The 16,093-nt window shown below is 48.2% G+C and overlaps 1 protein-coding gene across 2 annotated transcripts; it reads left to right on the forward strand.

The window, feature by feature from the left end:
- Positions 1–246: 246 nt before the first annotated feature.
- Cckbr (cholecystokinin B receptor) lies at positions 247–11,977 on the forward strand. Of its 2 annotated transcripts, XM_004642026.3 has the most exons (5): positions 247–472; positions 10,075–10,326; positions 10,476–10,725; positions 11,109–11,278; positions 11,442–11,977. In XM_004642026.3, the coding sequence occupies exons 1-5, from the start codon at positions 322–324 to the stop codon at positions 11,975–11,977; spliced, it is 1,359 nt and encodes a 452-aa protein (XP_004642083.1). In that variant the 5' UTR covers positions 247–321. The 2 variants fall into 2 exon arrangements, with proteins under 2 accessions (XP_004642083.1, XP_023557915.1); XM_023702147.1 differs by lacking the exon at positions 10,075–10,326 and having other exon boundaries at positions 322–472.
- The last annotated feature ends 4,116 nt before the right edge of the window (positions 11,978–16,093 follow it).

Consider the following 16,093-nt stretch of genomic DNA (forward strand, 5'->3'; position numbering starts at 1 on the left):
CACACATGTGCGCGCGCTCACACGCACACACTGCCCCAGAATTGGGATCTTGGTAAGGAAAGGAAGGAAGAAAGGACATCTCTGAGAGAGGACTCGGGAGATCTGGGAACGAGGTGAGCCTCGAGCCAGAACTCCCGAGCGGGGGACGTGGGCTGAGGGTCACCTGGCAAGACCGCGGCCGACCCTAACCTGGGAGGGCCCGGGTTGTGGGCGTGGCGAGTGGAGGTGCAAGAGACGCAGGCGGGGCGGGGCGGGGCCGGAGAGGGAATCCCAGCGCCTGCAGGTGGAGGCGCCCAGAGCTTCTGTGGGCTCCACCGGGCCATGGAGCTGCTCAAACTGAACCGGAGCCTGCAGGGACCCGGGCCCGAACAGGGGGCTTCCCTGTGCCGCCCGGCGGGTCCCCTCCTCAACAGCAGCAGTGCAGGCAACTTCAGCTGCGAGACCCCTCGCCTCCGCGGCGCCGGGACAAGAGGTGGGTGCCTCCCTAAGCCCCCGCTACAGCCTCCGTACCCCTGCATCCCCTAGCATTCAAAAAGCCCCGACAGGACCTCCACACTGCCGGCCAAGCCGCCCACCGTGTCTCCACCTAGTAGTACTCAGCCTGTACTGCCACCCCCATAGCCCTTACAACTCCAGCACTTTCACACCACCTGAGGAAAGCCCCTCATCCCCTACCTCCCCGGTTACACCCAGAGTTTCTGAGCACCCCAAAATGCAGCTCCACAGGACACACACAGTTGTGAGGCAAGGACCTCCGCTGGCAACCCTTCCAGATATTTTTCTATTCCAGTCTATCCAATCCACGGAACCAGAGTAGCTAGAAGGAGAGAGGGAGGGAGGGAGGGAGGGAGGGAGGGAGGGAGGGAGGGAGGGAGGGAGGGAGGGAAGGAAGGAGGGAGGGAGGGAGGAAGGAAGGAAGGAAGGAAGGCGGCCAAAGGAAACGGCTGGTTGAGGGGCACTCTGGAAGTCTTGAGTGGAAAGACTCAGAGCTGTCATCTTCTCTGTCTCTTATTCATCTCCCTCTCTTCCATAAAAAGCTTCTCCAATCTGAATTAGGCTGGACACTGGGGGTGTCCCCCGGAGCTAGGGGCTTCGTTTCCCCCATCCTCAAGCCCCTCTGCCTCTCAAGTTGAACTTGTTCTCCAGATTGTATGTCACCTCTCTTTCTCAGAATTCTCCCAGTCCCTTCCAAGCCCCATCACCAACCTGCCTTCCCTTAGGTCTCCTAGAGTTCCTGCCCCCTTCGTCACTCCATCCCTTTGTGGCACTAGCTTCTCTTTCCATTCACCCCTCTTCAAACCGCTCCTCAAAATGACTCCCTGCTCCCATCAGCTAACAGCCTCACTGTCTCAATGAACATCTCAGAATACATTTCCTCCCTTCCCTGCTTCCTCCCTTTCCATCAGTGTTTACTGAACACTGGCCATGGTAGTCCCCCAGCTAAGTGCTGTGGACACAGGAGTGAACTAGATCCAGGCTGTACGCTCATCTGTGCATAGTCAGGTGCAGAGCAGAGACAGGATCATGGAAAATCACAACAGTATGGAAGCCCCACAAGAGGGTCTGAACTGTGGGCACAAAAGAGACAGGTCTGAAAACTTCATACAGGAGGAACATGAGAGCCTCATGTTGAAATTAGAATTCAGTAAGCAGAAAAGGAGTGCAATTATAAAGAAGCAGTGTTAAGCAGAAAGAAATTGCTCTAAATTCAGAAAAGGAAGAGTTCTCAGCCCCATGATTACATACTGTCACCTAGATTCTTTCATTCAGCAAATATTTACTGAACCAGAGACTGTGCTAGGCAGCAGGAATATGAGTTGAATCAAACTGACAATTCCTACTTCATGGAGTTCAAATTTTAGTAGGAAAAACATACAAGTAAGCAGGGAATGGCAACACAAGATGAGAGTGTCTTGAAAAGGGAAAGTAGTGCAGGCAGGAGAGGAGCATCTGCAGCCGGCTCTCAAGGTTAAGGCTGCCTTCCTAAGAAGGTGGGTTGTAAATTGAAATTCAAAAGGTGAGAGGCAACCAGCAAAAAGTATTCAAAGCATAGTAATAGGATGGGTGAAAAGCCAAAGTGTAAGTTCATGGCACTTTTATTCAATGTGACATAGTTACTGAGTGGTTGGAACTAGTGTCATTACTGGTAAATAAGAAACAGGCTAGAAAACAGCCTAGCAATGCAGAGAGCCTGACAGATCTGGCTACTTTATCCTGATGACAATGGACAATACTGAAAGATTCCATAATACGACCAGGATTCCTTTTTGTCTAAAGAGAGTGGAGTGAAGGATGAAGTGGATCATGGGGGGGGGTATCCTAAAGAGCTATTATATTGCACAGATCTGGGCAAAAAATAATGCCTGCCTCAGATACTGGCAGTGAGGATGGAGAGAGGGAGGTGGACTTGAGAGTCACTTCTGAAAATGGAATCAACAAAACTGAGAGACTGCTTAGAAAGTGGAGAGGGTAGAAAGGGTCAAGGGGTGATGTCACAGTTCTGGCTTGGACAGCTGAATGGATGTTGGTGCTATGTAATGTGAAATGTGTCAAGAGAGCAGAAGTGGGTTTGGAAAAGGGTAGCATCATGTTACCTTGGTTTAAATCTGAGTTTAAATGTTGGTTACCCAGGAAGCTGATGAATCCAGAGGTCTAGAATTTACCTTACAAGGCTAAACTGGAAATATAGACTTGAAATGTCATTGCCTAAAGGAGGTAATAGGAGCCATGAAAGTAGATAAAATCATACAAAAATTGTGTAAAATTAGAAGAAAAGAGGTCCTGCAGGACCCTGAAGAAGACAAGTATTTAAAATCCATGCAGAGGAAAGAAAGTTCATGAAGGAGATTTAGATAAAACTATTAGAGAGACAGGTGCCTCTCTAATAGGCAAGGAAGGGCTAGGCAGTTAGCTCAGCAGTCTAAGCACCTGCCTGGTGTCTCCGTTGCTCTTCTCTTGACCTTGGGACAAATACAAGACACCCAAAATGAAGGAAGGAAAGGTTTCTTTAGCTCAACAATGACTGAAGGTTTCAGTCTATACTCAGCTGGCTCCAAGGCAGGCTGGCACATGGCAAAGGGCAGCAGTTCATGGCAGTGGCAAAGAGCAAGAGCAAAATGGAGGAGTACCAGCAACAATGGCTACAGAGAGGAAGTCTGTCTCCCTTAAATTGCATTCAAGCTATATGCCCCAGGTGGGGCATTCCACCCCTGGACCCCCAAAGATTAATGTACATCCCTTTGTTCAAAAGCCATTTTAGTCCCTTTCTAAGAGTTGCCAAAGTCCCAACAGTTTCAGCATTGCTGAAAAGTCCCAGTTCTCTGCCAAAATCCAAGGTAAACTCTTAGCTGTGGGCTCCTGTGCAAATGAAGAGCCACTGCCAACATTCAAAGGCACAAGATAAAAATTACCATTCCAAAAGGTACACACAGCAGGATACTAAGCATTGGGACTAACACAAGTCCAAAATCCAGCAGGGCAAACATTCAATCCTTTAGGTCCTTGTAGGTCATCCAAAGCAATCTGTGGCAAATTGTGAGCTCCATGTGGCTCCACCCCTATGGGCATGTCTTGTGATTGTAGCTCCCAGGGTTTCTCTCTTAGGCCAGCTTTGCTCCCTCCTTGCAGTTTGCCTTAGATGATCCATAGTCCTGGCTTTTCCAAACTTCTGGGGTTTCCACTGAATAAGCTTCTCACTCACAGCTTTACACACTGCCCTCTCAGGGGCACACCGCATGGCCTCCCAGGCCTTCTTCTGAAGTCGAGGTAGAAGCCTTCTTAACCTCAGAACTTCTGCATTCTGAATACACCCTAAAACAAATGCCATGTGGATAATGCCAAGGTCTGCTGCCATCTGGAGCGGTAGCCAGGTTTTCCTCTCTCTTGTCTGTGGGGGGTTGAGTGCCTGGATCACTGAGCAATCTGACCCTGATTCTGAAGAACAAATTCTCCACGCAGGCACCATTCTGGAACCTGGTTATGGAGGCTGCCCCCATTCTGGAACACAGGGCACTGTGGCCTTCCCCTCAAGGCAAAGTTCCTGACCTTTGCAATCCTGAGATTGCAAAGGGTGGAGATCTTCTGCCTTCAGTGATGCCCTAAGGCCATCCTGTCGATTCTTTTGTTCCTTCTTGGCAGTGGAGATCCCCTCAGCTCTATCTTTGCGGTCCACAGATTTATTGGAGCTTCCTTTCTGACCAAATTCACATTTTAAACCATCCTGCTGCACCCCTTGCTCTTGATTCTCAACATAAATCTGGCTAAAAGCCCTCAATAACAGCTATGCTACTGCTCCAATATTTGGCTGCTTTGAAATATCTTTTGAAAAATTGATTAATCCACCATGCTTAATCTCAGTCTCAGGCAAAGTCTCTGAACATGAGCAAAATTCAGACAGACGTTTTGCCAAGCCAAAACTGACATCATCTGGAGTCCAACAATCAGTGCAGTCCTTCCCAGCAGAAACCTCCCCAGTCTGGTGTTATAGGCAGGCTTTCTATCAGCCTTCTTGTCTTCTGAGCTCTGACCAGACTCTTTCCAAACAGTCAAAGCTGTTCCAGCTCTTCACAAGTAGGTGACCTCTCTGATCCTTTTGTATGTCTTCCCATAAGCCATTCCCAAAAGCTTGTAATCCACATGGTCAAGTTTAGTCACAGCAATGACTCCACTTCTCTGGTACCAAATTCTGTCTCAGTTACTCTTCTCTTGATGCATACAAGACACCCAAAATGAAGGAAGGAAAGATTTCTTTAGCTCACAATTACTGGAGGTTTCACAATTACTGGAGCCAGTCCATACTCATCTGGCTCCAAGGCAGGCTGGCACATGGCAGTGGGCAGCAGTTCATGGTGGTGGCAAAGAGCAAGAGCAAAATGGAGGAAGAGCAGCAAAAAGGGATACAGAGAAGAAGTCTGTCTCCCTCAAATTGCATTCAGGCTATATGCCCCAGGTGGTCTGTAGTACTTACACCCATAATCCCAGCAGCACTAAGACTCATAATCCCAGTGAATCATGAGTTAATCTCAAACTCTAAAGTCCCTACCCCATGACTGCCTGAGGTATTGGAGGGACAACTAGACATAAATCGTCATACCTGGCAAGCGTAAGAACCTGGGTTCAATCCCTGGTACCTCAAGCTGTGCCACTGTGCCAGCCACTGAAACTGAGTGAGACCCTGTACCAAATGAATAAATAAATTGATTATTTAATTCGTGATTTAGAAGGCAAGAAAAATGAGCATGTAAGCAGGGTAGAGTAAGTGATGTCAAATCCTCACTGATGCAAGTCAGATAAGAACCAATCAGCTAGAGCAGCACCTTCCTGATTCAATAACGAACAAGCCTTTGAAAAGACTCCTAGATATTAAGGTCTGACTACCTACATTGAATACTGGGAGAGGGGAGCAAGGCAGAGATCAGTAGACAGGAACACTACAGGGTTGAGGAAGGGTGTGAGGACGGCTCGTTCTCTCTCTCTCTCTTTCTCTGTGTGTGTGTGTGTGCGCGCGCGCGCACGTGTGTGTTGGAATAATAGTAATTGCAGCAGAAATAAGGTGTGGTCTCACTATGCTACCCAAGCTAGTCTCTCACTGTCGGACTCAAGTAATCCTCCCAGTTCAATCTCTTGAGTAACTACCTGTGTTAGGACCCTTTGCCTGGATCTTTATAACTTTTTTGATAAGAAAGGGCCAAGAGAGATGAAGACTGACATTCTGATAAGGAAGAGCATAGTCCATAGAGTAGGCATCCCTGAAAAAGCAATATGTAAAGTGGCCTGGGTAACAGGTAGAAGATGAGGCCTTGCTAATCTGGATGTTGCTGTTCACATACATGGGATGCTACCCAGGCAGTCGGACGTTACTCTGTGAGCCACATTCACAAAGATATTATCCCTGCAGGTGTATACATTGCCTGTCCTTGCTCCAGTGTTACCAAGGAAATTTGAATGTTACAACTTTATTGTTACATAAACCTGTAAACTTCAATATCACCCATGTTCACTCAGATGCTACCCACAGCAGATGCTCCCCGTGCACACTTCAACATTGCCCACAGTCACAGAGATGCTACCCATTCTTCAAGCAACTCACTTTTCATTTAATTGCACACAACTTCATGTTGACCGTGCTGGCATGCATAGCCTTTCTCCAGATACTACCCATAAAATTATTATTTTCACAGACTCAGATAGTACCAACAAAGGCTTAACTAAGCATTGTTTGTGAAGAGTTATTTCACTGAGATTAACATCTGAAACTGAGCTTAATTTAACATGCTAACCTGACTCCTTGCATTTAAATTCACTTAAATACTGCCCACACATATTTGAATATTGCTTCTTCTCTTCCAGCTATTGCTATCGTCACTTGGATATTCTCTGATTCATACAGAGACCTCTGAATATAACTAGTACTTCCTGAGACGTTATCTAGAGACTTGGATAGTACTCTCTCTTATTCAAATGTTACAACATGTACTCAGATATACCTAAGCTTAAATATAATCAAAAATCTAATATTACTTATTGATCTGTAGAATTTAACTTTCTCCCAGAAAAATAAGGACTGCTTTCAGCCATCCACATATTGTCTCAAAGACTGAAGTATTAGCCCATACTCAGGCTGATGTCGCCTACACTCCCTGGCATAGTGCTGTCTCTGTGAGTGCCCACTTCACCCTTGCTTCCCATTGGATCAGCTAGATGCCATCTACGCTTACCAAAGAGACAGGGGTGTTGCACTGATGTCCACGCTTGTGGGTGACCAGATGCAACATACCAGAGGAAGGCAGGAGTGGAGGCCTTAGCAGTGTTCTGAGGAGTCCTTGAAAAACCTGGGTGACATTGTCTGGATTTTTGTGTTTGTGCTTCTCTACCATCACCTAGACAGGGCGAATGCAAATTTTCCACACTCCAGAAAACGAATGGAACAGGGCAAGGCTTCTGAGTCCCCTGGGCTGATTCCTGCTGTCATCTCCTTCCCATAAAGCTGTTACCTAAAGTCAGACTGCTGAGGCACCAGTGCCTGTTTGCCAAGTGATGTCACCCCCATCCTTTCACCCTGACTTAGGTGTCTGGCCAATGAAGCCATCTTGACCACTAGTTCCACCACACATGGTAGAATTCCACACACATAGATAGACACACACACACACACACACACACACACACACACATCTTAATTTTTATTTACTTTGTATTGTGACTATTTAATTAATAGACTATTTTTAGAGAATTTTTGGACTCAAGGGAAGACTGGGAAGCACAAAGAGTTCCTATGTGTACACACACACACACACCCCAGATGAGAGTGTTTTCTCTATCATTAATATCCTATACCAATATTTTGCATTTATTACAATTGATGCTCTTGTGCTGGTACATATTAGCTAAAATCTATAGTTCACACTAAAGTTTACTTGTATGTTGTGCGATTCTATGGGTGTGAAGGAATGTTTAATGTCAAACATCTGCCATTACAGTGCCATCCAAGAATAGTTTCACTACTCTCAGGGTGTGTGTGTGTGTGTGTGTGTGTGTGTGTGTGTGTGGAGAGAGAGAGAGAGAGAGAGAGAGAGAGAGAGAGAGAGAGAGAGAGAGAGAGAGAGAGGAGAGATCCCTATGTTCTACCTATTCACTCCTCTCTCACATACTCCCCAAATCCCTAACTTGAATACTACATTTTCTGGGGGAGAGGGTTGAGAGAAAATCTCTCCATGTAGTTCAGGCTGAGCTTGAACTCTCTGTGTAGCCTCAGATGGTCTCAAATTCACAGTGATCCTCCTGCCTCAGCCTCCTGAGTGATGTGATCACAGGTGTACACCACCACACCAAGAGAAGATTGCTTTTAGCTAGAACTTACATCTGTCTCCTAACTGTTCATCAGTAAAGAGTGGAGAGATCACAATGGTTGGGAATAAGATAATGGCTACAAATGTGCAGTAAAGCCACAAAGTGCTGTACAGTGGATGGTCATTTGTGCTCAGACGTTGGCTTGAGTTTTCAGGAGTCCCCGAGCAGATAGGAGACTTCACATAAGTAGCCAGCTTCATCTTTCCCATCTTCCTCAGTTATCAAGGTTCAAGGACATGCCTGTGGCACAGCAGCTGGATGAATGAGTGAGAAGTGTGCATTCCTGACAGACAGGAATGAAGAGGGGAAAGGCACTGATGTGCTTAATAGAAGTGAGAGATGAAGAGCAGCCGCACTTCTGGGTGCAAAGACAGATTCACACGAAATGCGTTAAAAGCTGTTCATTCACTTGCCACCTGGGTGCTAGATCGAATGCCAAAGGCTAGGCTCTCCGTGCCCCTGCCCTCCAGAGCCTCTTCTGGTGGGAAAGAAAGAAAAAGTGAATATAATCATGGAGTGAGAAGTGGAATGACAGAATGTAGAAGAGAGGGAGCGGGAGGCTGAGATTTGATGGGGAGGAGGAGGCAGGATGATGAGTGACATCAGTGAGGCAGCTCTCACAGACAAAGCAAATGGGGGACCCAGAGACTTGGCTTCTACTCTGATTCATTCCCCTACTAGCCATGTAGCCCTGAGCAAGGAAAGCTATTGCGGAGTTCAGTTGGGGAAGGGAGGTTTCTTATGAACAACACTTATTTGATGCCTACAACAACTGCTAAATAAGTTGGTTATTTTTATGGGAACACAGTTCAATATGGGGCCTAAGATAAGAGTCAGTCAATGCATGGGGTTGAAAAAGCCAGGGCTGCATCTCTGGACCCTTTCACCTCTCAACTTGGGAGGCTCTGCCCTTTGCCACCATCGTCTCTTCAAGCTCCAGTCTTCCTCATGCTGAAACCAGGGGTATGAGTGTTTCAACCCAACTCAATTCAATTTTTTACAGGTCCACATGGCTATAATGCAGTGGTCCAAATATGAGTCCACTCCCCCTTAGGCAATGACACAAATGAGTAGGGTCATCCTCCTGGCCCCTCTGATTCACTCAAAAATACTAAATGTCCTTCCTGTGAGCTCCCACAGTTCCCTGTACATCCGTCAGCCTCATTCCTTATCACAATCGAATGCAGTTGTCTGTTTATGTATCTGAGTTTCCTTCTCTACTATGAGCTCTCAGGTAGCAGAGAGCTTATCATATTTACCCCTCTGTCCCCTCTGCCTGGCATAGAGGGAGTCTTCTGTAAATGTTCATTGAGCGAGAATGAATATTTGGATAATTCATATAAAAAAGTATAAGTAAAAATGGCTCCAATGAAAATGTAAGGGACATGCATAGGGCAGAGGAAGAGGAGATTAATACAAAGGAGTCACCCAGAAAGCCCTACAGAAGAGGTGACAGTCCATCTGAGTCTTGATAAACAAAGGATAACAGAAATTCACCACACACAAAACATACGTTTGTGATGAGGGTAGAAAGGTGGGGTTGGTAAAAGAGTATTTCAGGCACAGAAACTAACTTGAGCCAGGAGGGAGTCACGAGTGCACATGATGCACTCAAGAAACTGAGTCATCCAGCAGCTTAAGTGGGTGCAGAGCAGGGAGAGGGTGGGAGGAAGAGCTGCAGTCTGGAGGACCTTGTAGAGTGCTACAGGGTTACAGACAGTAAAGAGCATGGGGTGGAGGACTGTCTGTGTGTTAGAGAATACAGACATGTTGTTCAAAATGTGGGTGATCAACAGTGGCAGATAGTACAGAGAAGGCAAGTAAAATAAGCTAAAGGAAACTTTGTGAGGAAGGGTCCAAAACAATGAGGGGGCACAGAACCTTGGATCCTGATGGATTAAGTAACTGGAAAGACACAAACATAATCCTTCCAAGAAGTTAGGCTGCAAAAGGAAAGAAGCATTTAGAGCAAATGCTGAGAAGAGACAGCTTTCTTGAAGAAGAGGACAGTGGGTCGGGTCAATGTAACTAAGCCTCAAGGGCAAGTTTCAATGGTAAAGAATTTAAGTGCACCACTTGCTGAGAAGGCCTTGGGTGTCAGGCAGGGAGTATTCTTGGGATGCAGGGATATGGCTGAATAGCAAGGTTTGGGGAAAGGTGCAGTCAAAAGGGTCCTGTTGAGTGCGGCCCTCAACCCCTAATGCCACCTCTCCCTCTTCTGCCCAGAGTTGGAGCTGGCCATTAGAGTCACTCTTTATGCAGTGATCTTTCTGATGAGCGTTGGAGGAAATGTGCTTATCATTGTGGTCCTGGGACTGAGCCGCCGCCTAAGAACTGTGACCAATGCCTTCCTGCTCTCCCTGGCAGTCAGCGACCTCCTGCTGGCTGTGGCTTGCATGCCCTTCACACTCCTGCCCAATCTCATGGGCACATTCGTCTTTGGCACCGTCATCTGCAAAGCGGTTTCCTATCTCATGGGTGGGTAAGACACCCCATGCCCTCGACACTCCCCCTCCTCAAGGCCTTGATAAATGTAGGGGTCTTTCCCGATGGGGAGCTGTGGAAATCACACTGGTGAGTGTGTGGTGCAAGTTTCCAAGGTGAGTCGTTTTTCTCCCTTTGCTTAGGGGTGTCCGTGAGCGTGTCCACCCTAAGCCTTGTGGCCATCGCCCTGGAAAGGTACAGCGCCATCTGCCGGCCACTGCAGGCGCGGGTGTGGCAGACCCGCTCCCATGCGGCTCGCGTGATCTTAGCCACTTGGCTGCTGTCTGGATTGCTCATGGTGCCCTACCCTGTGTACACCGCTGTGCAACCGGTGGGGCCTCGTGCGCTGCAGTGCGTGCATCGCTGGCCCAACGCACGCGTCCGCCAGACCTGGTAAGATGCCCAGCACTGCTATCCTCTGCTCTGATGGAGGGAGGGGAAAGGAAAGAGAAAGGAAAGGGGTGTAAAAAAAGAATTAAGACATGCTGTGGGGCTGGGGAGATGGCTCAGTAGGATAAGCATTTGACTGGCAAATGCAAGGATCTGAGTTCAATCCCTGGTTCTGAAAATAAATAAATAAGTAAATAAATAAAAAATAAAAGACATGCTGTGTACATGACCCAACTCCCCACGATGAATGGAATCCTTATGTACTGCAAATATGTACTAATAAAAATAAAGAAATGGGAACACCCTTCTCCATTTCCATCAAATGTTTATGACTCTTCCCTCTCACTGGGACAAATCCGGGCTGACCACTCTGCCTTCATCCGCAGGTCTGTCCTGCTGCTGCTGCTGCTGTTCTTTGTCCCTGGTGTGGTGATGGCAGTGGCCTACGGGCTCATCTCCCGCGAGCTCTACTTGGGACTTCGCTTTGATGGTGATACTGACAGTGAGAGCCAGAGCAGGGTCCGAGGACAGGGCAGTCTGTCCAGCTCTGCACCTGGTGAGCACACCTGAGAGGGCGGGGCCTAGAGAAGGAGGGGCTGAGAGGCAAGCGGAGGAGGCTGGAAAGTGGGGCCCAGGGGTACCGGTGGGGGTTGGGCTGGTGTTAGGCGAACTCTCCCTTCTTTTCTAATGCGCCCTCCCCCCACCCACCCTTTGCCCAGGTCCCGTCCAGAATGGGCGTTGCCGGCCTGAACCTGGCGTGTCCGGCGAGGACAGCGATGGTTGCTATGTGCAACTTCCACGGTCCCGGCCAGCCCTGGAACTGTCGGCCCTGACGGCGTCCACCCCTGCACCAGGGCCTGGCCCCCGGCCCACCCAGGCCAAGCTGCTGGCCAAGAAGCGTGTGGTACGGATGCTGCTGGTGATCGTTGTGCTTTTTTTCCTGTGTTGGTTGCCAGTGTACAGCGCCAACACGTGGCGTGCCTTCGACGGCCCCGGGGCGCACCGGGCCCTCTCAGGGGCACCCATCTCTTTCATCCACTTGCTGAGCTATGCCTCCGCCTGTGTTAACCCACTGGTCTACTGCTTCATGCACCGCCGCTTTCGCCAGGCCTGCCTGGACACTTGCGCACGCTGCTGCCCCAGGCCCCCTCGAGCTCGGCCCAGGCCTCTCCCGGAGGAGGATCCTCCCACCCCCTCCATTGCTTCGTTGTCTAGGCTGAGCTACACCACCATCAGCACACTGGGGCCTGGCTGAGGCGTGGGGAGGAGGGGCTGGGCAGGACAGGTGTCCTTGTAAACACAGATACATCCAGAAACCCAAGACACGCAAACCACAACGGCCAGGGAGACTAACACCCAACAGCATGGACCAGCTCAACGGAAATGGTGGCCGAGCTCACGCAGAAGAAACCAGAACAGAGCCTTGCACAGGAAGGGGGCTTCCTGAGCGCCTCCCTAGAGACAGGGCCCTGATCTGGACAGGTAGACCCAACATCCCCAGCAGCAGACCAACCCTACACTAGGGACTCTGGCGGCTGACTTCTCCTTCATGCCCGCATACATTAATTGCACTGATTCTCTACGGGTGACAGTCCCTGGCACAGGGTGTCCTCAGTGTGACCTCACAAGGCACTTCCCAACCAACACTGAAACGACCCACAGGCCTAATACCTCCCTGATGGACAGAAGGCGTCTTTAGGACTGAAAAGTCTCTTCATTACTTTCCAGTGAAGGACTGCAGCCCAGCTCCCTCATCTTCAGCGGAGATGAAACAATAAATGGCTTGGCCTCCTCCTTGACTTCCTTTCAGGACTTCCTTGGGACAGGTGAAAAGATGTGGATGTGTGAAGTCCTTCCTGTCAGGCCCCTACCATAGCTGCCCACTCCTGCACAGGACTTGTACCGAAAAGCCGGTGTGTGAGGCTAGGTGGGTTGGTGTGGTCTCTTGGGATTGTCACCCTGGCCTGCCCACTGTGTCCCAGTGGCATAGGGGCTGGGGTGGGGGATGGGATCTCTGAGCAGCACGATCACCGCACATCTCCTGTAGGCTGCCATTGTTAAGGAGCTATACTAATACATGCTTACTAAATCTTTGATAAAAAAACAAAAGCACTGTAAAATAAGACTCCAACTATTTGGTGTGCGTTTGAAACACCAGTGATCAGATGCTGGCAGGGACAGAGAAGTTAATTAAAAAGTAGTACTTTTTTATTACATACTTGTTCTCCTCCAGGATTATAACCAGGCCAAAATTCCACCAAATAAAATCACCTTTCCTGTCTAAAAAAACAAGCGAACTGGGGGGAAGGTGAAACAGAAGTGATGGGGCTAGGCCTGAAGAGAAGTTTGAGAGCCCAGCCTCCCACTGGAGGATAAGGCTCATTTAGCCTCAGAGAGAGGCAGAGACCAATAGCATCGCCTCTGCACGTGCACACACACACACACACACACACACACACACAGTGGCAGATAGAGAAAAATAGGGACAGATGACCTCACAGAAGTAAGTACTTGGCTAACCAGAGGCATAGTATGGGGAAAAGATACTTCATCTGTAATGGATGGGGAACACTAAGACCTAGAACAGGTAAGCCATATACTACATTAGAGCCAGATAGGAATAACCATATTGCCGTGGACACTGAGCTAGAGATGGGGGGAAAGCCTCCCCCATGGGGGATGGGACCAAATTTTGTGTGTCCCCCTTGAAGAAAAAGAAAACAAAACGAACAGATATAAAATCCTTAGGATCCCAGTCAGGGATCTCAATAGGGTTGGTGCAAGTGGGAAGCCATGCAATTTAAGCCTCAATAGTTTCACAGACAACATGCTTCCAAAATCCACCCACTCAAGACCCTGGGGGCTAGATGGAGTGAAGGACAGTGAGAAAGGAGAGTGGGTGTTCTGGGGTTTCTCTAGTCCATTGTTTCTATGGGACTTGGAGGTGTAAGAAACAGGAGAAAGGAAGAAAAGGATGAAGAAGGCGTTCCAAGCTGTCAGCCCAAGATAGGGATGGTTAAAAATAGAATCCCAGCTAGCCTGAGACACTGAAAGAAAATATTGGGGCTTTTTCTCTCATGCCAACTTTTCTGTGGCACAGGAAGAGGTTTGCCCAATGGCTCCCCAGCACATCTAACCATTCCTTGTAAAGAAGCACTGAAGGATGCCAACATTTTAGTCCTTCCCCTGGGGACTAGGTGGTCATCAGAGTCCACAGGATCCAGATCAGGGGGGCTGGGCTGAGCCTCTTTGAGGCTGCACTGTGAGGCTAAGAATGGTGGCTCACCCCCACTTCACATGTAGTAGCTCTTTAATCTATAGAATACTCACACCTGTGTCTCCATCACCCCTCTGTACCCTATCTAGTTCCCAGATGGGGAATCTTGGGCTTCTGCTCTCTGATTTTCTCCACTTGAAAACTGACAATGCTTGTCAGTGACAGGTTTAATGTTGTTGACCCTGAGCTGCTATTAGGTTACTCTAGCATACCTCATCTGTTTGTACAGTGTGGTGCTTGTGTCATCCACCTTAGTTCTTTGCATTCCAGGCTGATTTCCTCTCTCAAGCAGGGAGCAGAGTGATAGAATGGGAGAGGACTGAGCCCAGTGATGGAGGGGGCAGTGGAAACATGTGATCCTCCTGGGTGCTCTGTAACAGGCATTTTATATGCACTAATCCAGGCCAGCCATATACCTGAGCAGACAAAAGTACCTGCTTAGACAAGCACAGTGACCAGAGTTCAATCACAGGCACCAACATGCTGTGCCAACCCCACCCCTTGGGTGCGCTGAGTCAGTGACTGAGACTGGGCATAGTAGTGCATGCACCTGTAATCCCTGTGTTTGGGAGGCTGAAAACAGGAGGATCACTATGAGTCCGATCTTTGTAGTAAGACCCTGTAAACCCTGTACTAAATACATTAAAAAGAAGTCATGTATACACTAATCTGTTTCATTCTCAGAACACTTCTGTAGAACATTTCTCTTCACTGGACAGGGAAGGAAGTGAAGCTGAAAAGAAAGTTTTATGAGGCCTTTCAGGCACAACAGAGCCAACAACTAAGCTCAGGTATCTGGCACCAAAGCTTTTCCTCTTTCTATTACAAACTGTTGCATTCATTCGAACCTTGCAAACCTGAGTTCCGGTTGTGACCTCCCCACCTCTTAAAAGTTTTGTGATTTTGTACACATTATCTCAGTGAAATTTGGTCTCAGCTCTAAAGTGGAAATGATTACACTAACTTCTCGCTGCCACTAGGAAAGTTGACTCGCACAATGCTCATAAAGTGCTTGTCATTGAATGAGTCACATAGTCTGACAAGTATTAGACTTGAGATTGCTTCCACGTAAGGAGGAAGCAACAGCACTGGGAAACAAGCTCTGTGAAGACAGACAGTGCTATCGGTTGGATCTCAAGTGTCCTCCAAAGGTTCCTGTGTTAAAGGCTTAGTTTCCAGGTCGGCAATATCAAGAAGTGATAGAAACACTAAGAAGTGAAGCCTACCAGGAGGTCTTCAGGCCGCTGGGCACATTATCTTGAAGGAGATATTGGGGTCCTGTTCTCTTTGCTTCTTTCTTTTCACTTTCTGGCAGTCAGGAGATGAGCAGCTTGTTATACCATGCACTCGCCACAACTATCAGCCAAAATAAACATTGCCTCTTCTTAAGTTGATTATCTTGGGTATTTTGATACAGTAACAGAAAGCTACTGAAGATGGTTAGCTGTAACTAAGAAGGTGTATTAGCTTTCCCTTTGCTGGACACCATAGCCGACACCCACAACTTAAAGGAAGGGAGCTTTGATTTAGCTCATGGTTTCAGGGCATTCGATTCATGGTTGGCAGGCGCCCAGGCAGGAGCATCATGGCAGGAGGGCAACATAGAGTAAAACTCCTTAGTTCATGGCAGCCAGGAAGCACAGCATGGGAAGAGTGTCAGAGAAGAGGGAAGGGTCCAGATGTAGACCCTAAGGCTACACTTTCAGTGACCAACCCAGACACATCCAGAAGTTTGTGTTTCCACAATCCCCCCAGAAGACCCAAAGCCCACCAAGTTGACATTCCATGCTAACTTCCTGGAAAATGTAGCACGTCGCAGATTCTAATCATGGTCCTTTTCCTGATTCCTGCTTTCTGATCCTCAATCACTGCTTTCCAAACAGGAGGCATTTAACAAGATCTTGGTTCAGCACTAGTGACATGAGCAACGAATGGCACCTCCTGCTGGGTTGGACCCAGTCTTTTAAAAATTTAGTTGTAGCTCAGCCGTGTAGGCACATCTTGAGGGCAGGAAACAGTTAACCAAATTAAATTACCAGTCACTCTTTGTCTTAATCAAACAGTTGTAAGCGTCAGAACCTTACGTAGGCACAT

Source organism: Octodon degus, unplaced genomic scaffold (genome assembly GCF_000260255.1).
Source record: "Octodon degus isolate 3935 unplaced genomic scaffold, OctDeg1.0 scaffold00146, whole genome shotgun sequence".
NCBI classification, from domain to species: Eukaryota; Metazoa; Chordata; class Mammalia; order Rodentia; family Octodontidae; genus Octodon; species Octodon degus.

Bases quoted from the DNA above. Each gene is read 5' to 3' on its own strand.
- Cckbr (XM_004642026.3), top strand. From the start codon at position 322: ATGGAGCTGCTCAAACTGAACCGGAGCCTGCAGGGACCCGGGCCCGAA. The intron at 10,327-10,475 runs GTGGGTAAGACA...CCCTTTGCTTAG, and splicing joins AGCGGTTTCCTATCTCATGG to GGGTGTCCGTGAGCGTGTCC. The intron at 10,726-11,108 runs GTAAGATGCCCA...CTTCATCCGCAG, and splicing joins GCACGCGTCCGCCAGACCTG to GTCTGTCCTGCTGCTGCTGC.